This window comes from Heterodontus francisci, chromosome 3, assembly GCF_036365525.1.
Source record: "Heterodontus francisci isolate sHetFra1 chromosome 3, sHetFra1.hap1, whole genome shotgun sequence".
Taxonomy (NCBI): Eukaryota; Metazoa; Chordata; class Chondrichthyes; order Heterodontiformes; family Heterodontidae; genus Heterodontus; species Heterodontus francisci.
In genome coordinates this window covers 100,867,845-100,891,491 of record NC_090373.1, presented here as the reverse complement: position 1 = coordinate 100,891,491, position 23,647 = coordinate 100,867,845, and the positions used below count along the sequence as shown (strand labels likewise).

General features: G+C 42.2%; 1 protein-coding gene across 2 annotated transcripts in view; it reads left to right on the top strand.

The window, feature by feature from the left end:
- Nucleotides 1-23,647, top strand: part of lama2 (laminin, alpha 2) — a 527,518-nt gene that overhangs the window by 304,044 nt on the left and 199,827 nt on the right. For both annotated transcript variants that reach the window (XM_068025161.1, XM_068025160.1), the window contains exon 20: nucleotides 16,566-16,672. In XM_068025161.1, coding sequence (XP_067881262.1) covers nucleotides 16,566-16,672 — 107 coding nt within the window. The remainder of the gene's footprint in view (nucleotides 1-16,565; nucleotides 16,673-23,647) is intronic.

The following is a 23,647-nucleotide window of genomic DNA, read 5'->3' as shown; positions in this document are numbered from 1 at the left end:
CTGCATCACCAACTCGTTCTTTCACAATAAACCCTGTCACCAGGTTTCATGGAGGCACCCAAGATCGCGTCGTTGGCACCAGCTAGGTGCGTCGTTGTCACAAGGCGTGCCGCCTTAAACAGTGTTCAAATCACACGCAGCTTCCACAGTGCGGACTGTGACACCGACCACTCCCTGGTGTGCAGCAAGGTTAGACTCAGACCAAAGAAGTTGCATCATTCCAAGCAGAAGGGCCACCTGTGCACCAACACGAGCAGAATTTCTCACCCACAGCTGTGACAAAAATTTCTAAATTCACTTGTAACAGCCCTTCAAAACACTCCCACAGGGGATGCTGAGACCAAGTGGGCCCACATCACATCAGAGACGCCATCTATGAGTCAGCTTTGACCACCTACGGCAAAAGTGCGAAGAGAAATGCAGACTGGTTTCAATCTCATAATGAAGAGCTGGAACCTGTCATAGCCGCTAAGCGCATTGCACTGTTGAACTACAAGAAAGCCCCCAGTGATTTAACATCCACAGCACTTAAAGCAGCCAGAAGCACTGCACAAAGGACAGCCAGGCGCTATGCAAATGACTACTGGCAACACCTATGCAGTCATATTCAGCTGGCTTCAGACACCGGAAATATCAGAGGAATGTATGATGGCATGAAGAGAGCTCTTGGGCCAACCATCAAGAAGATGGCCCCCCTCAAATCTAAATCAGGGGACATAATCACTGACCAACACAAACAAATGGACCGCTGGGTTGAGCACTACCTAGAACTGTACTCCAGGGAGAATGCTGTCACTGAGACTGCCGTCAATGCAGCCCAGCCTCTACCAGTCATGGATGAGCTGGACATACAGCCAACCAAATCGGAACTCAGTGATGCCATTGATTCCCTAGCCAGCGGAAAAGCCCCTGGGAAGGACAGCATTACCCCTGAAATAATCAAGAGTGCCAAGCCTGCTATACTCTCAGCACTACATGAACTGCTTTGCCTGTGCTGGGACGAGGGAGCAGTACCACAAGACACGCGCGATGCCAATATCATCACCCTCTATAAAAACAAAGGTGACCACGGTGACTGCAACAACTACCGTGGAATCTCCCTGCTCAGCATAGTGGGGAAAGTCTTTGCTCGAGTCGCGCTGAACAGGCTCCAGAAGCTGGCCGAGCGCGTCTACCCTGAGGCACAGTGTGGCTTTCGTGCAGAGAGATCGACCGTTGACATGCTGTTCTCCCTTCGTCAGATACAGGAGAAATGCCGTGAACAACAGATGCCCCTCTACATTGCTTTCATTGATCTCACCAAAGCCTTTGACCTCGTCAGCAGACGTGGTCTCTTCGGAATACGAGAAAAGATCGGATGCCCACCAAAGCTACTAAGTATCATCACCTCATTCCATGACAATATGAAAGGCACAATTCAACATGGTGGCTCCTCATCAGAGCCCTTTCCTACCCTGAGTGGCGTGAAACAGGGCTGTGTTCTCGCACCCACACTTTTTGGGATTTTCTTCTCCCTGCTGCTTTCACATGCGTTCAAGTCCTCTGAAGAAGGAATTTTCCTCCACACAAGATCAGGGGGCAGGTTGTTCAACCTTGCCCGTCTAAGAGCGAAGTCCAAAGTACGGAAAGTCCTCATCAGGGAACTCCTCTTTGCTGACGATGCTGCTTTAACATCTCACACTGAAGAGTGCCTGGAGAGTCTCATTGACAGGTTTGCGGCTGCCTGCAATGAATTTGGCCTAACCATCAGCCTCAAGAAAACGAACATCATGGGGCAGGACGTCAGAAATGCTCCATCCATCAATATTGGTGACCACGCTCTGGAAGTAGTTCAAGAGTTCTCCTACCTAGGCTCAACTATCACCAGTAACCTGTCTCTAGATGCAGAAATCAACAAGCGCATGGGAAAGGCTTCCACTGCTATGTCCAGACTGGCCAAGAGAGTGTGGGAAAATGGCGCACTGACACGGAACAGAAAAGTCTGAGTGTATCAGGCCTGTGTCCTCAGTACCTTGCTCTATGGCAGCGAGGCCTGGACAACGTATGCCAGCCAAGAGCGACGTCTCAATTCATTCCATCTTCGCTGCCTCCGGAGAATACTTGGCATCAGGTGGCAGGACCGCATCTCCAACACAGAAGTCCTCGAGGTGGCCAACATCCCCAGCTTGTACACACTACTGAGTCAGCGGCGCTTGAGATGGCTTGGCCATGTGAGCTGCATGGAAGATGGCAGGATCCCCAAATACACATTGTACAGCGAGCTCGCCACTGGTATCAGACCCACCGGCTGTCCACGTCTCCGCTTTAAAGACGTCTGCAAACGCGACATGAAATCCTGTGACATTGATCACAAGTCGTGGGAGTCAGTTGCCAGCGTTCGCCAGAGCTGGCGGGCAGCCATAAAGACAGGGCTAAAAGTGGCGAGTCGAAGAGACTTAGTAGTTGGCAGGAAAAAAGACAGAGGCGCAAGGGGAGAGCCAACTGTGCAACAGCCCCGACAAACAAATTTCTCTGCCGCACCTGTGGAAGAGCCTGTCACTCCAGAATTGGCCTTTATAGCCACTCCAGGTGCTGCTTCACAAACCACTGACCACCTCCAGCTGCGTATCCATTGTCTCTCAAGATAAGGAGGCCCAAAAGAAGAAAGAAAGAGTGTGGACAAGGAGGGATTTGGATATGGTGGGCTGTTAGCTTGGAGCAGGACAACCCAATTATTTTAACCCATTATAGGTTTGCCTGCCAATGTGAACTTGTGGTTTGTGGGGTGGAAAAACTGTCAGTGGTAGGGGATTTAAAAAGCCTGTAGCAGTAACTTATAGGGGTGTGGTGTATTTTAAATTTTAATTGATGTAGCCATAAGAACCAATAACCAAAAGAGGTTACTAAAAAAAGCACCCAAAAATAACCTTCAGTCATTACGCTCGTTGTAATTTAATGACTTTATGCTTGCAATCGGGAACTTTGCTGCTGAAATTGCATATCAGAATTATCGGAACTGCGTTTGCTGCAGGTAAGGCTCCCAACCAGGAGCACAAATTTGGAAAATCACTCCCAGAGTCTTTGAGGACAGATTCTAGTTCAACCAAGATAAAGGTCAAGAATTGATTATTAAATGCTGAATTCTGTCAGCACAGAACAGGTAAAGCATCTGGCTGTATTTTAAAAGAGCCCTGTCATTGAATGTCGAAAGTGCTTGCTTATTTTAGCAAATTGCTTATTTGTCCACATCTTATGATAGAAAGAGGACCCTGCTACCTTTGATAAATACTTACCAGTTTTGAAAGGCCTCCCAGATCCAGTTAGTGTTTTTAGTTTAAAAGTAAAATAATCACAATTATAATGTACCTTATCATGTTTCTCAAACACTTTCTCCAATCACTTCATCGACCAAAAATTTATTTTGAAGTTAAATGAGTTTTATTATGTGGGAAACTGAAAATCGACTTTTTATTGACTGGAAAAGGGATCCAAGGAACTTCAAAGAATAATTGACATGATATTTGTGTGAATGGATTTTATGAGATTATAGAGAAATACTGCGAATAAAGCTTACATACGGACAATAGGAGCAGGAGTAGGCCATTCGGCACATTGAGCCTGCTCCCGTCTAACCCCGATACCCTTTCACTCCCTTACTTATCAAGAATCTATCTACCTCTGCCTTAAAAATATTTGAAGACTCTGCTTCGACTGCTTTAGAGGAAGAGAGTTCCAAAGACTCATGACTCTCTGAGAGAAAAAAATTCTCCTCCTCTCTGTCTTAAATGGATGACACTTATTTTTAAACATTGACCCCGAGTTTGAGATTCTCCCACAAGGGGAAACATCCTTTCCACATCCACCCTGTCAAGACCCCTCAGGTTCTTGTATGTTTCAATCAAGTCGCCTCTTACTCTTCTAAATTCCAGTGTATACAAGCCTAGCTTGTCCAGTCTTTCCTCATAAGACAATCCGTCCATTCCAGGTATTAGTCCAGTAAACATTCTCTGAACTGCTTCCAATGCATTTACATCCTTCCTTAAATAAGGAGATCAATACTGTACACAGTATTCCAGATGTCATCTCAACAATGCCCTGTATAACTGAAGCATAACCTCCCTACTTTTGTATTCAATTCCCCTCACGATAAACAATAACATTCTATTAGCTTTCCTAATTACTTGCTGAGAGGAGGCAGTGGCGTTGTGGTACTGTCACTGGGCTAGTAACCCAGAGACCCAGGGTATTTGAAATAAAAACAAGAAATGCTAGAAATACTCAGCAGGTCTGGCAGCATCCGTGGAGAGAGAAGCAGAGTTAACGTTTCAGGTCAGTGACCCTTCATTAGAACTGGCAGATATTAGAAATGTAAAAGGTTTTAAGCAAGTAAAGTGGGGGGGCAAGAGATAACAAACGAGAAGGTGTTGAAAGGACAGAGGGTCACAGAGAATAACTGACCAGAATGTCATGGAACAAAGGCAAACGGTATGTTAATGGTGTGCTGAAAGACAAATCATTCGTACAGAGAGGATGTGAATAGACTGTAAAGCACAAGGCACTCCAAGCACTAACATTTAAAAAAAAACAGTGGGTAGGCACAGTAGAAACAAACTAAACAAACTCAAAAAAAACTAAAATAAAATAACCGAAGAAAAAGAAAAAAAGAAAAAATAACTAAATATAAAAAGGGTGGCCTGTCATGCTCTGAAATTCTTCAACTGAATGTTCTGTCCGGCATGCTGTAGCATGCCTAATTGGTGAATGTATCCAGGGTATTTCTCTGGGGACATGGGTTCGAATCCCACCACAGCAGAAAGTGGAATTTGAATTCAATTAATAAATATGGAATTTAAAAAAGCTAGTTTAATGATGGCCATGAAACCGTTGTCGATTGTTGTAAAAATCCATCTGGTTCACTAATGTCCTTTGGGAAGGAAATCTGCTGTCCTCACCTGGTCTGGCCTACATGTGACTCCAGACCCACAGCAATGTGGTTGACTCTTACATGCCCTCTGAAATGGCCTAGCAGGCCACTCAGTTGTATCTAACCGCTGCAAAGTCAATAAAACAAAATGAAACAGGACGGACCACCCGGCGTCAACCGGGGCACTGGAAATGACAAAGGCAAACCTAGCCCTGTCGACCCTGCAAGGTTCTCCTTACTAACATCTGGGGGCTTGTGCCAAAGTTGGGAGAGCTGTCCCACAGACTAGTCAAGCAACAGCCTGACATAGTCATACTCACTGAATCATGCATTACAATGTTCCAGACACCATCATCACCATCCCTGGGTATGTCCTGTCCCACCGGCAGGACAGACCCAGCACAGTGGTATACCGCCAGGAGGGAGTTGCCCTGGGAGTCCAAGACATTGACTCTGGACCCCATGAAGTTTCATGGCAGCAGGTCAAACATTGGCAAGGAAACCTCCTGCTGATTACCACCTACCGCCCTCCTTCAGCTGATGAATCAGTACTCCTCCATGTTGATCATCACTTGGAGGAAGCACTGAGGGTGGCAAGGGCGCAGAATGTACTCTGGGTGGGGGACTTCAATGTCCATCACCAAGAGTGGCTCAGTAGCAGCACTGCTGGCCGAGTCCTAAAGGACATAGCTGCTAGACTGGGTATGCGGCAGGTGGTGAGGGAACCAACAAGAGGGAAAAACATACTTGACCTCGTCCTCACCAATCTGCCTGCCGCAGATGCATCTGTCCATGACATTATTAGTAGGAGTGACCGCCGCACAGTCCTTGTGGAGACAAAGTCTTGCCTTCACATTGAGGATACCCTGCATGGTGTTGTGTGGCACTATCACTGTGCTAAAATAGATAGGTTTCGAACAGATCTAGCAATGCAAAACTGGGCATCCATGTGGTGCTGTGGGCCATCAGCAGAAGCAGAATTGTACTCAACCACAATCTGTAACTTTATAGCCCTGCATATTCCCCACTCTACCATTACCATCAAGCCGGTTGACCAACCCTGGTTCAATGAAGAGTGCAGGAGGGCATGCCAGGAGCAGCACCAGCCACACCTCAAAATGAGGTGTCAACCTGGTAAAGTTCCAACCGAGGACTACTTGCGTGCCAAACTGCGTAAGCAGCATGCGATAGACAGAGCTAAGCGGTCCCATAATCAACGGATCAGATCTAAGCTCTGCAATCCTGCCACATCCAGCCATCAATGGTGTGAACAATTAAACAACTCACTGAAGGAGGTGGCTCCATAAATATTCCCATCCTCAATGATGGGGGAGCCCAGCAAATCAGTGCGAAAGATAAGGCTGAAGCATTTGCAACAATCTTCAGCCAGAAGTTGATGATCCATCTCGGCCTCCTCCTGAAGTCCCGACATCACAGATCCCAGTCTTCAGCCAATTTGATTCACTCTCACGATATCAAGAAACTACTGAAGGCACTGGATACTGCAAAGGCTATGGGCCCTGACAATATTCCAGCAAAAGTACTGAAGACCTGTACTGCAAAACTTGCTGCACCCCTAGCCAAGCTATTCCAGTACAGTTACAACACTGACATTTATCCGGCAATGTGGAAAATTGCCCAGGTATGTCCTGTGCACAAAACGCAGGACAAGTCCAACCCGGCCAATTACCGCCCCATCAGACGAGTCTCAATCATCAGTAAATTGATGGAATGTGTCATCGACAGAACCATCAAGTGGCACTTGCTTAGGAATAACCTGCTAATTTTGGATTCCACCAGGGTCAATCAGCGCCTGACCTCATTACAGCCTTGGTTCAAACATGGACAAAAGAGCTGAACTCAAGCAGTGAAGTGAGAGTGATTGCCCTCGACATCAATGCAGCATTTGACTGAGTATGGCATCAAGGAGCTCTAGCAAAACTAATGCCAATGGGAATCAGGGAGAAAAGTCTGCGCTGGATGGAGGTCAATCATCTCAGCTCCAGGACATCACTGCAGGAGTTCCTCAGGATAGTGTCCTAGGCCCAACCATCTTCAGCTGCTTCATCAATGACCGTCCTTCAATCATAAGGTCAGAAGTGGATGTTCGCTGATGATTGCACAATGGTCAGCACCATTCGCGACTCCTCAGATACTGAAGCAGTTCTTGTAGAAATGCAGCAAGACGAGGACAATATCCAGGCTTGGGCTGATAAGTGGCAAGTAACATTCGTGCCACACAAGTGCCAGGCAATGACCATCTCCAACAAGAGAGAATCCAACCATCTCCCTTTGACATTCAACGGCATTACCATCGCTGAATCCCCCAACCAACAACATCCTAGGGGCTACCATTGACCAGAAACTGAACTGGAGTAGCCATATAAATACCATGGCTATGAGAGAAGGTCAGAGGCTAGGAATCCTGTGGGAAGTAACTCACCTCCTGACTTCCCAAAGCCTGTGCGCCATCTACAAGGCACAAGTCAGGAGTGTGATGGAATACTCTCCACTTGCCTGGATGGGTGCAGCTCCAACACCACTCAAGAAGCTTGACACCATCCAGGACAAAGCAGCCCGCTTGACAGGCACCCCATCCGCAAACATGCATTCACTACATCACCGACGCACAGTGGCAGCAGTGTACCATCTACAAGAAGCACTAAGGCTCCTTAGACGGCACCTTCCAAACCCACAACCTCTATCAACTAGAAGGACAAGGGCAGCAAATGCATGGGAATACCACCACCTGCAAGTTCCCCTCCAAGTCACACACCATCCTGACTTGGAACTATATCGCCATTCTTCATTGTCACTAGGTCAAAATCCTGGAACTCCCTTCCTAACAGCATTGTGGGTGTACCTACCTCATGTGGACTGCAGCAGTTCAAAAAGGCAGCTCACCACCACCTTCTCAAGGGCAATTAGTGATGGGCAATAAATGCTGGCCTAGCCAGCGATGCCCACATCCCTGGAATAAATAAAAAAACCCTGCATACTAACCTTTTGCGATTCATGCACTAGGCACACCCAGATCCCTCTGCATCTTGGAGCTCTGCATTCTCTCACCATTTAGATAATATGCTTCTTTTTTATTCTTCCTGCCAAAGTGGATAATTTCCCACCTTCCCACATTATACTCCATTTGCCAGATCTTTCCCCACTCACTTAACCTATCTATACCCCTTTGTAGCCTCCTTATGTCCTCTTCACAACTTACTTTCCTACCTCTCTTTCAGTCATCAGCAAATTTAAGAACCATACCTTTGGTGCCTTCATCCAAGTCATTTATATTAGTTGTAAAAAGTTGAGGCCTGTGACGGAAACCACACCTACCAAATGGAAACATATTAATTTCGTCATATAGAACATTATTTGAACATTTCTGGACATTGAAATAACTTGTTTAAAAAGACCATAGAGCAGTGGCTGAAAACATGACTGCACATTTGCATTCTGAGAGACAGTTGCCCAGAGAGACAATGGAAGTACTCCCTGATTCAATTAGCCAGATGGGTTTTGACAATTGTGATGATCAAGAGACATTGAGAGTCATTGAATGTGTAAGAGCCAGCATTCCACCCCTCCACTGAGTGTGTCTGGTAAACTTTGAAGAATTAACAAACTTTGCAGACGATGCTGTTTCAAACAAAAAGCTAGTCACATGACTAACCTGCTGGTCAACCTTGGAGTTGATTGAATTGTGCTCACAGCACTGTTTTGAGACAGACAGCTTTTGAAGATCAAAGAGAGGCAAGGTCTCTCTCTCTCTCTCTCCTTCTCACGCAAAGTTCCAGGGACCCACGGAAGTAACTTAAGCCTCAAGACAGAAGACCCTGCAGCCTTCTGGTACCACGAACCAAGTTTGAATGTGTGCACTGGGCCCCAATGAGAACTGCAAGACTTAACTTCAATCAACGACTTTACATCCAACCCAAAACCATGTAACGGAATGTCATCTACTACTTCAAACCTTCCCCCTTTCATTCTTTCTCCTCTTCTGTATCTATTTGTGTGTGTATTTATCGCATATGCATGCTAGCATGGTTGTGTCGTGTATTTTTAATAGTTTTAACTGAGTGAGAGTTTTAAGGTTAATAAACTTACACCTTTCTTGATTCAACCTGAGAAAACCTGACTGGTTGATTCCTTTACAATTATATTTAGAGAGCAGTGATCAAGGACTCACTGAAGGGAAGCGAAAAAACACTGTTTTAAATAGTTAAACATTGTTATGGCCAAACCAGGAAAAGGCAGAGATGGGAGCCTTAGACCCCTTCCTCAGCTGGTTGTAACAGGACCCAGAACTGATCCCTGCGGCACACCACTCATTGCATCTTGCCAACCAGAAAATGACCCATTTATGCCTACTCTGTTTTCTGTTAGCTAGCCAATCTTCTGCCCGTACCAATATGTTACCCCCTACACCATGAGCTTTTATTTGTTGCAATAACCTTTGATGTGCCACCTTATCAAATGCCTTTTGGAAATCTAAGTACAGTACATCCACTGGTTCCCCTTTATCCACAGCACATGTAACTCCCTCAAAGAACTCCAATAAATTGGTTAAACATGATTTTCCTTTCACAAAACCAAGTCGATGCTGCCTGATTACCTTGAATATTTCTAAGTGCCCTGCTATAATGCCTTTAATAATAGCTTCTAACATTTTCCCTATGACAGATGATAAGCTAACTGGCCTGTAGTTTCCTGCTTTCTGTCTCTTTCATTTTTTGAAAATATGATTTACATTTGCTATTTTTCAATCTAATGTAACTTTCCCTGAATGCAAGGAATTTTGGAAAATTAAAACCAATGCATCAACTATCTCACTAGCCACGTCTTTTAGAATTCTAAGGTGAAGTCCAACAGGACCTGGGGGCTTGTCAGAAACAATTTGCTCAGTACCACTCCCTGGTGATTGTAATTTTCTTCAGTTCCTCCCTTCCATTTTCTGATTTACAACTATTTCTGGGATGTTACTTGTATTCTCTATAGTGAAGACTGTTCAAAACCTGATCAATTCATCTACCATTTCCTAATTTTTCCTTATTAATTCCTCAGACTCACTTTCTATAAGACCAATGCTCACTTTGTTAACTCTTTTCTTTTTTAAATATCTGTAGAAACTCTTAGTATTTCTCGCTAGCTTTCTCTTGTACTCTAATTTTTCCCTCCTTATTCTGTCCAATCATCTGACCTGCAACCCATCTTTGCACAATTGTATGCTTTTTCTTCAATTTTGATATTATCTTTAACCTTTTAGTTAACCATGGAGAGTGGGTCCTCCCCTTGGAATTTTTCTTTCTTGTTGGCATGTATCTATTCTGTGTATTCTGAAATATCCCCTTAAATCTCTGCCACTGCATCTCTATTGACCTATCCCTTAACGTAATTTGCCAGTTCACTTTAGCTAGCTCTGCTTTCATGCCCTCATAATTGCCCTTATTTAAGTTTAAAATACTAGTCTTGGGCCCATTGTTCTCTCCCTCAAACTGAATGTAAAATTCAATTATATTATGATCGCAGTTACCTGGGGTGCCTTCACTATTATGCCATCAATTAATCCTATCTCATTGCGCAATACCAGGTCTATTATAGCCTGCTCTCTGGTTGGCTCCAGAATGTGCTGTTCTAAGAAGCTATCCCAAAAACATTCCATGAACTCCTCATCTAGGCTACCTTTGCCCATCTGATTTTTCCAGTCTATATGTAGATTAAAATCCCCCATGATTATCACCATACCTTTCTGACAAGCTCCTATTATTCCTTTATACTCTGTCCTACCATGTGGTTACTGTTAGGCGGCCTGTACTCCACTCCCACAAGTGACTTCTTGCCTTTATCATTTCTCATCTTTACCCAAACCGCTTCTACATTCTGGTTTCCTGAGTTTAGGTCATCTGTCTCTAATGTGCTAATACCATCATAAACTAACAGAGCTACCCTTCCACCTTTTCCTAGCTTCCTGTCCTTCCTAAATATCATGTAGTCTTCAATATTCAGGTCCCAATCTAAGATATCTTGCAGCCATGTCTCTGTAATGACTATCATATCGTACTTATTTATTTCTATTTGCATTATCAGTTCATCTGTTTTGTTTTGCATGTTATGTGCATTCAGGTACAGAGTTGTGTCCTTTTATTATTTTTGTAATGTCTAGCCTTGACTGCTGATTTTCTCTTAGATTTGTACTCTCTATCCCTTCCTGTCACAGTCTGTTTATCATTTCCCACATTAATATTTGCGTTGTCTCTACTATTTGATACATGTTCCCAAACTTGATCCCTTGCCCCCACTATTTAGTTTAAAATCCTCTCTACTTTCCTAAGTGGCTCGATAGAACACCAGCCCCAAGGCGGTTCAAGTGTAGACCGTCCCAAAGGTACAGCCTCCACTTTCCCCAGTACGGGTGCCAATGTCCCATGAACTGGAACCCACTTCTACAACACCACTCTTAGAGCCATGCATTCATTTCTCTTATCTTATTTGCCCTATGCCAATTTGCAAGTGGCTCAGGTAATAAGCCAGTGATTATTATCTTTGAGGTTCTGCTTCTTGATTTGGTGCCTGGTTCCTCATACTGACTATGCAGAACCTCCTTCCTTCTCCTGCCTATGTTATTGGTACCTACTTGGACTACGACAACTGGATCCTCCCCCTTTCACTGTAAGTTCCTCTCCAGCCTTGAGCATATATGCGGAACCCAGGCAGGCAACACAGCCGTCTGGACTCAAAAGTTCTTTGCTGCAGAGAACAGTGTCCATCCTCCTCATTATACTGTCCCCTACCACCACTGCATTCCTTTTTTGTTCCCCCCCCACCTGAATGGCTTCCTCTACCATGGTGCCATGTCAGTTAGCTCATCCATCCTGCAGACCCCACTCTCATCCAAACAAGCTGAAAGAACCTCAAACCTGTTGAACAATCGCAAAGGCTGAGGCTCCTGCACTCTTGCGCTCTGGGTCCCCTAACCTGCCTCAGCTGCAGCCATACTCTTCTGTCCCTAACCACTGACCAAATCAGAAGACTCTATCCTAAGGGTTGTGACCGCTTCCTGGTGCAAAGTGTCCAGGTAACTTTCCCCCTCACTGATGTGTCGCAGTGTCTGCAGCTCAGCCTCAGCTCAATGACTCTGAGCCGAAGCTCCTGGAGCCACAAACACTTACTGCAGATGTGTTTGCCCTGGATCACACTGGCATCCAGGAGCTCCCAATTGCTGCAGCTGTGACACATCACCTGTCCTACCATCCTTAATATGTTTTAATTAACTACTTAGTTATTTTATTCAATTATTTATTTTCCTTTTTTATATATTTTATTAATCTTACCACCAGTTCCTGTACTATTTTAAACCTTAGGAATAGAATAGATCTTAACCATTTACAGATACTCACTAAACAGCTAGCTTCTTCCCCTGTACTAGAGTAAGAACAAATCCTACAGGGTGAAAAAGTTAGAAAAAGCAAAGGAACACCTCCTTTCCTTCCTCACCCAACTCCCTCAGCTCACTGACCTCCCAGCACTCTGTTCAAGTCGCACTTAGCTTGGACCTAATTCAAGTCATGCTCACCCTGGGCTGCTCACAACAAGTAGGCTAATTTTTGAAATTATTTCAGCATCAAAACTTGCAGGAGCAGGACTGGCTATTAGTACCATTAATGGGCTTGCACCTGGATTAGATAATTTCCCTGTGGCACAGTGAGAAAAAAATCAAAATAATTTGTTTGTGGGCATCACTGGCTAGGCCAGCATTTATTGTCCATGAACCAAGTGGCTTGCTAGGCCATTTCAGAGTCAACCACATTGCTGTGAGTCTGGAATCCCATGTAGGCCAGACCAGGTAAGGACAGCAGATTTCTTTTCCTAAAGGACATTAGTGAACCAGATGGGTTTTTACAACAATGGACAGTGGTTTCATAATCACCATTCGGCTAGCTTTTTTAAATTCCAGATTTATTAATTGAATTTAAATTTCACATCTGCTGTAATGGGATTTGAACCCATGTCCCCAGAGCACTAGCCTGGGCCTTTGACTTAGTAGTCCAATGACATTACCACTATGCCACAGCCTCCCCTCAGTATTATTGCATATTAATAAATCAGTATGCTTTAATACTTTGAGTGGGATTCATGTGTTCTTTCAACATTGTTTGTGTTATATTTTCAAAGCTATCTTTAAGTCAGTGCACACAGCCATTCTAAATTATTGTATGTGCCCTTCCTTCTATTGTTGGAAAATTTAAAGAGCTGTCAATTGGAAAAAAATCACAAAAAACTAAACAACAGCAACTAAATTGCTAATTTTATGCCCTTTTACTACACTTCTACTGTCTAGTGCTCCATTGTATTCAAAACTCAGCAGGATCCACAGCTGTTTGAAAAAAAAGTCTCATTATATTTTTAATTACAGTACCAATATGAACATTAAAACGCAATGAAAATTGCCTCATGTCTTCTTTTGATTATATTTTTCTGTCAAGTGTAGGAAACATGAGCTGGAAGAAATTCATGTTATTAGAATAGAGATAAAATGAGTCCGAACGCATAGCATTCACTTGTTACTTTGCTTACAACATGCCATACTTCCCTTTGAATAAACAAGTTAGGATTTTCAGATACTCAGGTAAAGACTTGACAGCAATGGAGCAAGCAATGTTCATTTGGTATTGTATTTTTCACTAGTTCACAATGATGTTTGATTAAAAATAGTTATGACAACTCAAGATAAAACATTTTACGTATTTGCTGACATAACAATAATGTATGCATTTCAAAAGTAATTAATTGGTTACAAAGTGCTTTGGGACATTCTGAGCACATAATAAGATGTTCTGTAAATACAAGTTCATTTTCAACGTTTTGAAAATCTTATAACTATTACCTAGAATATACCATTATAAATATTTAAAAAATGAGCTTGACAAGCACCCAACTACATTGTCAAATAAGAGTACACATGGAAATAACTTGCTGTTTGCTGTGAGAAAACTTGGAAAGTATTTAAGTCTGAATATGCATCCAGGTTGATGTATAGGGACAGTGTGAAGAAAAGGTTTTTGCATTGTGCACAGTTACTGTGCTGTGTAAATGGTTATGACCGAGGCAAAAGGACTGCAATGTCTTTCTCGAGTTCCACTTCTCCACAGGTCACAACATATATGTAAATGTTTACCCAGTTACCGCTACAGCCAATTATATACTCTATTTCAGAATAAAATACACCAACCAGGTTTCTTTAATAAACAACAAAATAATGAATTCATTATAAAATGAGACTTATTCAGTCAGGATGCAAAGCATTAACACACACTTTGAAATATAAAAGTTCCCTTCTAACTTAGCCCAACACATACAGACTGGTTAAAGGAAAATACAGATCTGCAAAAAGATCAAAAAAAAAATTTGGCCAAATGCTTGCTAATTCTTGAAGAAAAAGGAGAAGATATGGAATGATAGCCATTGTTCCTTTATTCTGGCATCCCAAATATGAATAGATGACTGTCACTATGATCTTTTTAGAGCAGTTCTCGTCAGGCGATGTCGAGGATTAGTCTGGCAGGCTTTCTGGGAGAAATGCAGCATCAGGCATTTTAGCTATCACACGCTGAATTTTGCAGGGTTTTTCAGAGAGGTGGAGAAAAGATGAGCTGGGTGTTTCTCTCAGCAGGCTACAAACCGAACTGCCTCAAAATAATATTCCAAAACGAAACCAACTCTTGAACACCATAAATCTTGGCATGTCATTTCTCTGTAAACACCTCCAAGGCTTCTGTTGTTTATTTAGCTTAAGGCATGTGACATCCAGTAAATGTTGTTTTTAAACTGAAAGCTCAAGTCCTTCCAGTGACTTTTTAAAATAAAAACAAAGTCCAGCACCTATGGAAGCACTTCAGTCCCAAATGATTCCATCTCCACAATCTTCAACCACGAGTCCTCAAAAAATATTAAAAAATAGAAGCACTTTTATAACAAAATTTTTTCAAAGAGCCTTATATTCACCAGCTTGTTAAAACTATCTTTTCTGTCCATTTTAGCCAAAACTAATTTAGTAAGTATGATGCATGGTCATGGAAGTTTAACATTCATATCCTGCAAGTAGAAAAATATTTAAAGGTCGAACAGCATCTCCTAGTATCTTGTAACTGAATGGAAACTGAGCACGACTTTGAAATATGTTTAACTCTAATTGTATTGAGACCCTCATACCACAGCTGTTAATTTTCCATACGTTGTTGTAGATGTTTGTTTTGAATAGAGAGAAGTATTAAAAAATGACTAATTGTAGGTAACACATTTGTATTACAGCTCTGCTATCTAAATTTTCCCATAAATCCAGTGTTAGCACTGTAATATTAACCAGGGAGCATTAATGGGCTTCAACTAAATGAAAGTATGCCTTATCAGGTGTTTTTTTATTCTCAATACCACTAATGGTACAGTGTCATTAATGGCAAATAGAAATGACTGTATTAGGTACCCCATAGGCCACCATTTGGTCTCCAAACAGAACAGCCTGACCTCTCGTTTCGCATATACAGGACACCAGTGCAGTTTTGGAATCACTGGCTTCTGCAGGCCTTCCCTGGAATGAGAAGGCCTTTGGCCAAAAAATGAGTCATGATCATGACTTTTCAACTACTTCAATCTTAACCAGTGGAGGTTCAATGTAACTGCACTTCTAAAATCTGGCTTTCCACAACTGCAGTGATGTTCCCACTGTGAGGCTCAGACAATTTGAAACTATTTATTGGGTTTCAGGCAGCAAATTTAAAATTGTGCAGATTCCTTCTGAACAGCACATTTACAGCCACCTCTTTCCATGCCCATTGACTTCACACCTGTCTCCCACCAGAGGGAGAGCATCTCCCTCCTTCCTGTTACTTGTTCATTCAGCATCTCCATTGCTGCATCAAAGAACCCGAGTGCCCTATTCAAAGTAATTTTTCTCACTGCTGTGCAATCTCACTGGCTAAACGTCATTATATAAAGCACCTCTCTTTAGGTGCTGCTCAATAGCTTTACGTAGTAATTATCCCATTGGATCTCCCACCTTCCCAACTGGTTTCGCTCTGCAGCTTGGCAAATTAATTTAAATCAGGCTTGGCCACAAAAATGGCATGGGCGCCACTCTGATTCCTTCAGGCTGGCCCAGTGCTACCCCACCCACCACCTGCCCGAAATGCACTTGACACAAAAATCATCTCGATATTTTCAGCCAGATTTTCATTCAGTTTCAAAAATGCAGATCATATCCCTGCAAAACAATTGTGTGGAATTGCATATGTATTATACACCTGCCTATGCACATGCTTTCAACTAGAGGTGGTCTCACAATTATTGCTTTTGAGTTCATAGAAATCAGCCAACTGAACTAATTCTTGAGTTATACCATACACCCAAAGTCACTTTGCATTGACACAAAAGTTGTAACACAAGGTTGTCAGGGATGCTGCTTGTTTTATCATTTGTAATTTTGTTATGACCTTCCCTTTATTACATTGGTGACACAGACTGCATAATTAGAATTCTCTGTGCAATAACACTTGAACTTTGATATGTTAATGGGCATATTAAATGTGAATTTATCCCACTTCAACATAATTGCTAGAAAAGAATGTTTAGTTCATTTTGTATCAATGCTGATCTTGTTTATCTCCAGCCTGTGAATGCCATGTCAATGGATCCATTGCTGAACTTTGTGACAAGCAGACTGGACAATGCCAGTGCAAACACAATGTTGCAGGAAGACAGTGCGACCATTGTTTGGTAGGTATTGCTAAATAAACTCTCAAAATTCAAACATTTTTCAAGAGAGTTTCTTTGACAGCTTCTCATAACCATGGTTCTGTGTACTGAGAATGAATCAAGAAGTATGTTTTCCTCTGAGGGCAAAGTTAAAGAAGCAGGAACAAAATCCTCAGTTATTCCTGGCATACACCTACAGATTTATCAGAATGACAGAAAATTCTGTCAGGACCCAAATATGCCAGGTTCCAGCCTTACATGTGGGTATTCCATGGGCCTTGTAAGGAACAGATCTTGCACTTGCCCCTTCCAAAATCAGTGACATGGAGAGGATGGGGACTCCTCAGGCTAGGAGTTCCTGCAGTGCTAACCTAACCTGGATCATACTACATCATGGATTGGTGGCCAGCTCTCCCAGAATGCATACTGACTTCATGGATGGTGGAACTGGAGCCCACGTTCATAGGACTTCCAATGAGCAAGTCAGGGTTATTTTCAATTTTTATTTGCTTTACAGCTTCAAAGGCAAGCTTGGGCACTGTCTCACATTTCTGGGTGGCCAACAAACCATTCCCCCCTCCCGCCAGGCCAGATGGGAACCTAAGATGTGCTCACAGTCACCCTATCTAATCCTGCATACGCCAGTTGGGTGAGTGCAGAATGATACCAATGGGCACAATCCTGGTTTAAGTGCCAGGATTAAACCCAATGGAATATTAGCGTTTGAATTTTCAACAGCTTGATTCAAATTCCTCATTGTGGTATTTTAATAGAATTCAAATAAACGGTTAACATTCCCATTAAAGTATGAGCAAGCAGAATTTGATGAGTGCATTAAGCATTTGTATAATAACATTGCTCATGGTGATTTCCAGGGTATTATAACTGTTCAACTGGAGCAATACTTACTGACTACTTAGCAAGATCATATACATTTACGATTACCCTGCAGCACATAATTTGAATAGTCCAGGAACCTTCTGTTTGTATGACATAATTGACTTTTCATTTCTGATCAGTACATAAGTGCTGAGACTGCAGAGACGCTATGTAATGATTACTCTGCTATAATTCTGGACTATGCTCCATTTTATACTCAACAACATCATGCATTCAAATGATTTCTGCACTACCACAAATAAATGTTGCAGGATTCACTGTAAGTACAAATGAACTTAACATGGCAATAATCATGGGTGATTTTAATATGTATATAGACTGGATTAATCAACTTGGCAAAGGTAGCTTCGAGGGAGAGTTCATTGAATGTATTAGAGATTTTCTTGGAGCAATATGTTGTGGAACCAACCAGGGAGCAGGCTATTCTAGATTTGGTATTGTGTAATGAGGTGGGATTAATTAATGATCTCATAGTTAAGGATCCTCCAGGGAAGAGTGATCATAGCATGCTAGAATTTCAAATTCAGTTTGAGGGCGAGAAACTGGAGTCCCACACGAGCATTCTGGAGTAAAACAAAGGTAATTACATAGGCATGAGGACAGATTTGGCCTTAGTGAACTGGGCAGGAAGACTAAAAGGTAGGACAGTTGATGAGCAGTGGCAGATGTTTTAGGAGATATTCAATTTCTCCCAACTAAAATATATTCCAGAGAGGAAGAAAGATTCTAAGAAGGGGAGAAAACATCCATGGCTAAGCAAGGAAGTTAAGGATAACAAAGACAAAAACTAAGGCATACCATATTGCAAAGGCCAGTGGCAGGCTGGAAGATTGGGAAACTTTTAAAGATCAACAAAGGGTTACTAAAAAAGTGATAAAAAGAGCAAAGGTAAATTATGAAAGAAAACTAGCGCCAATTATAAAAACAAATAGCAAAAGCTTCTATAAGTATATAAAAGGTAAGAGAGTAGCTAAAGTGAATGTTGGTCCCTTGGAGGATGAGACTGGAGAGTTAATAGAGGGGAACACAGAAATGGCGGAGACACTAAATCAGTATTTTGCTTCAGTTTTCACGGTGGAGGACACTCATACCATCCCAATAGTAACAGGCAATGCAAAGGTTATAGAAAGGGAGGAATTTAGAACAATCATCATCACTAGGGAAAAAGTACTGAGCAAACTATTGGGATTGAAGGCAGACAAGTCCCCAGGGCCTGATGGCCTACATCCTAGGGTCTTAAAGGAAGTGACAGCGGAGTTAGTGGATCCATTGGTTATAATATTCCAAAATTCCCTGGATGTGGGAAAGGTTCCAGTGGATTGGAAAAAAACTAATATAATGCCCTTATTCAAAAAGCGAGGGAGGCAGAAAGTAGGAAACAATAGACCAGTTAGTTTAACATCTGTCGTTGGGAAATTGTTAGAATCCATTATTAAGAAAGTAATAACAGGACATTTAGAAAGTCAAAATGCAATCCATCAGAGTCAGCATGGTTTTATGAAGGGTAAATCATGTTTGACTAATTTGCTAGAGTTCTTCGAAGCTGTGACAAGCAAAGTGGATTTTAGGGATCCTATAGATGTAGTTTATCTGGACTTCCAGAAGGCATTTGATAAGGTGCAGCACAAAAGGTTAGTACACAAGGTAAGATCACATGGGGTTAGGGGCAATTTATTAATTTGGATAGAGGATTGGCTAACCAACAGAAAACAGAGAGTGGGGATAAATGGGTCCTTTTTTGGTTGGCAAGATGTAACTAGTGGGGTGCCACAGGGTTCGGTCCTCGGGCCCCAAATATTTACAATCTATATTAATGACTTAGATGCAGGGATAGAAGGTACAATAGCCAAATTTGCAGATGACACAAAAATAGGTGGGATAGTAAGCTGAAATAAAGAAATAAGAAATTTACAAATGGATATGGATAGTTTAGGTGAATGGGCCAAAATTTGGCAGATGGAGTTTAACATGGATAAATGGTCGGAAGAATAGAAAGGCAAATTATTATTTAAATGGAGAGAAACTTCAGAGTGCTTCAGTACAGAGGGACCTGGGTGTCCTCATGCATGAATCGCAGAAAGCTCTAATTGAGGTATATAAGATGATTAAGGGGATTGACAAAGTAGACATAGAGAGGATGTTTCCTCTTGTGGGGCAATCTAGAACAAGAGGTCATAGTTTTAGGATAAGGGGTAGCAGATTTAAAACAGAGATGACGAGAATTTACTTCTCTCAAAGGGTCGTGAGTCGGTGGAATTCACTACCCCAGAGTGCGGTGGATGCTGCGACATTGAGTAAATTTAAGGAGGAGATAGACAGATTTTTAATTAGTAATGGGTTGAAGGGTTATGGAGAACGGGCAGGAAAGTGGAGTTGAGGCCGAGATGCGACCAGCCATGATTGTATCGAATGGCGAAGCAGGCTCGAGGGGCTGAATTGCCTACTCCTGCTCCTAGTTCTTATGTTCTTATGTTCTAACTTGTTAAGCAATCCGTTCCTTTGTTCCAATCCTATATTAGAACATCATTTACTTGACTTAGATATGCTTAATGAATCATTTTTGATTTTTCCTACATTGCCTTTAATTTTAATAACTTGTAAATCAATATTTTGTTGATGAGTGCCGTATGTTAAGTGTTATGAATTTGAAAAAGAAATACTGCGAATTAAATACACAGCAGGAAAGGCAGCTTTTCAAAAATTCAATTTACTGATATTTCCCTGATAGCTGGTTATGAACTGGAGACTGAAATGACAAGTGCATGAATAAAATTTGACTTTTGGAAAAAGAATTCGTAGTTTTGCTTTATAAGTGAAAACAGTGACATAAATTTAGCGACATCACACTCCCACTGGGGAAGTCATGTTTGAAGGGAGCCAGCTCAGTGTTAAGACAACAGCATTGTAATCCCAAATGTCCTTTGGTCTCTTTGAGCACTCCTCCCCACCAGGAGTATGGGACCACTGAATTACCCTCTAACATGCAAGTCAAACTTCATATTAATGATTTGGGAGACTCGTCTTCAAGATTACTTCTAAAAATCAAATTGTTCCAAATGGTAGAGTTCCCTGTTGTGCTCTTACCAGACCAAGTGACTCAAGCAGCCAAGATGGCAGATGGACAACTTGTCCCAGGTTTCTGACAATGTTTCTCTTCGGCCTGCATCCATGAGGTGCATAATTGCAGCTTTATGATGATTATATTCCCCTCATTTTCCCACATTCTTATGGAAAGTTGACTGACCTCAGCTTTGCAACACTCTGGCTGAAATGAGGAGTTAATTAGAGGAAGCCTCACCAGCTCAGCTTGTGTACCCTTCGTAGCTGAACTTACACAATAAAGCAAGAAGAGCATATTACCATGTTTAGTGGGTGGCTCCAGTCTGTCGTACATGGCATGTTGAGACAGCCGCAAGGTTGTGGATGGATTATCTGTTATGAATGCTCGACTTTGTAACATGATTATGTTTTAAAAATTGTGAGTTTTAAAAGTTTAAGATGGAGTCCAGAAGGTCAAGTGACCTCACATCCATTCTACTAAATGACAAGACAGAAATCTTAGTTACCAGGACAACAAAGAACACAGATCAAAGACCTTTTTTTTGGACAGAACAGAGTCTGCAGGGGTAACGCTTGCAGAACAATAGGTTTCACCCTCCCAGACCTTCGGGTCATAAACAAGGAGTCAGTGATTTTGAAGAAGCAGATGTACCTGGCAGCTCTTAATACCTGAGCACAATGGAAAGCCCAGGTAGCTCTATGAAACCAGACTTATGGACTTTGCATATTGGAACAAGGCAATAAGCTATTGATTTATGAGTCCAGATACATTTCATAGATTTTCTGAAGATAGACAGGCTATAAGAAGGGAATCCAGCAGTTGCAGGCTTAGATCAGGCTCTAAGGAAGACAACCAGTGGCAGAAGCCTTGAGAGGGAGAGAGGGACACCTCCTATTGGAAGCCTGAGACAGCGAAAGGCGGCAAAGAGTTGAAGCTGATTTGAAAGTTGAAGCTTGCGGAGAAGTAGAAGACCAGCAGGATCACCAGGAATTGCCTTATTCATGGACGCCCAGGTCGGAAGTGCTCAAAGAAGTGAGTGAAGAGGACATTGATTTTTGAAAAGGTCTGGGAGATCCAACCCATTGCAACTGGGAGGAGTTTGGGACTTTTAACCACAAAGATTTTGCCATCAAAGAGGATAATGTAATGTATAAGTGTGGTGTGAGGTTTTCAAGTATTTTAATAAGTAAGGAAAATATGTTTCTTTGTAATTTGGGGTATCAGCTACTTACAAAATACTATTCAGTTACTGGGGATTTCTTTTAGTTTAGTTATTGTAATAAAAGTCTTAAAATGTGAAATCTTGTTTTGTAATTCTTTAAATTGGCCTGGGCGTTCATATTTTGTATTTTAATGTTAATGGTCTCACTGAGGTTATATCAAATTGAGGGCATGGGTCCAGGATTTGAATTCAGAGGCTATAAAATGGGTTCACTGGAATTTTTCAGAGTTTTAAATGAACAAGATTTCACAATTACATTTGCTATACTTTTAAGGAAAAGTCAGCACGTCTACTTTTAAGGCTCAAACCTTTGCAGAGAGAAAAGATTTGACTCTTGATTAAACACAGTTAGCAGTGGATGTGTTAATGGCTGTAGCAGAGCAAGTGGGGGTTAGTTTGAAATCAAAAGCTAAAAAGAGAGAAATTGTTAAGTGTTAGCTCTGCGTTTTAACCTTGAGGAAGAAAAGGATAATCCTGGTAGCTCTCAGACTGAGTTTGCGAGAATTCAGTTACAAATGAGGCAACTGGAACCCAAAAAAGAAGAAAGAGGAAAGAGAAGGAAGGAACAGACCATTATAACTTGAACTGAGAAAGCTTGAATACAAAGGGGGGAAAAGGCAGACAATTACAACTGGCAATGAGAAAGCTTAAATTTGAAGAGAAAGAAAAAAAGAGTTACAAAAAGAAAGAGAAAACAGGAAATTTACACTGGACAGGGAAAAACTTGGTTTCTGCGAACAGGGAGTGGCAGGAAGGTTAGAGAATGAATACGAATTAACTCCTGATTTTGATTCGGCAAGGAATATTTGTTTAGTGCCTAAATTCAGTGAGGAAGGAGTTGAAATGTACTTTGTGTTGTTTGAAAAATTGCTATGAAGTTGCAATGGCTAAAGGAAAGTTGGACAATTTTGTTGTGAAGTGTAATAGGGGGGAAAGTATTTTAGGTATGTTTAACACTTTCGAAGGAACAGTCAAGTCATAGATTCATACAGCATAGAAACAGGCCCTTCGGCCCATCGTGTCTGTGCCGGCCATACAGCACCCAACTATTCTAATCCCATATTCCTGCACTTGGCCCGTAGTCTTGTATGCTATGGCATTTCAAGTGCTCATCTAAATACTTTTTACATGTTGTGAGGGTTCCTGCCTCCACCAACTCTTCAAGCAGTGCGTTCCAGATTCCAACCACCCTCTGGGTGATAAAATGCTTCCTCAAATCCCCCCTAAACCTCCTGCCCCTTACCCTAAATCTATGCCCCCTGGTTCTTGACACCTCCGCCAAGGGAAAAAGTTTCTTCCTATCTAACCTATCAATGCCCCTCATAATCTTGTACACCTCAATCATGTCCCCCCTCAGCCTTCTCTGCTCCAAGGAAAACAACACTAGCCTTTTCAGTCTCTCTTCATAGCTGAAATGCTCCAGCCCAGGCAACATCTTAGTGAATCTCCTCTGCACCCTCTCCAGTGCAATCACATCCTTCCTATAGTGTGGTGACCAGAGCCGTACACAGTACTCCAGCTGTGGCCTAACTAGCATTTTATATAGCTCCATCATAACCTCCTTGCTCTTATATTCTATGCCTCGGCTAATAAAGGCAAGTATCCCATATGCCTTCCTAACCACCTTATCTACCTGTGCTGCTGCCTTCAGTGATCTGTGGACAAGTATACCAAGGTCCTTCTGACTTTATGTACTTCCTACGGTTCTGCCATCCATTGTATATTCCCTTGCCGTGTTTGTCCTCCCAAAATGTATTACCTCACACATTTCAGGATTAAATTCCATTTGCCACTGCTCCGTCCATCTTACCAG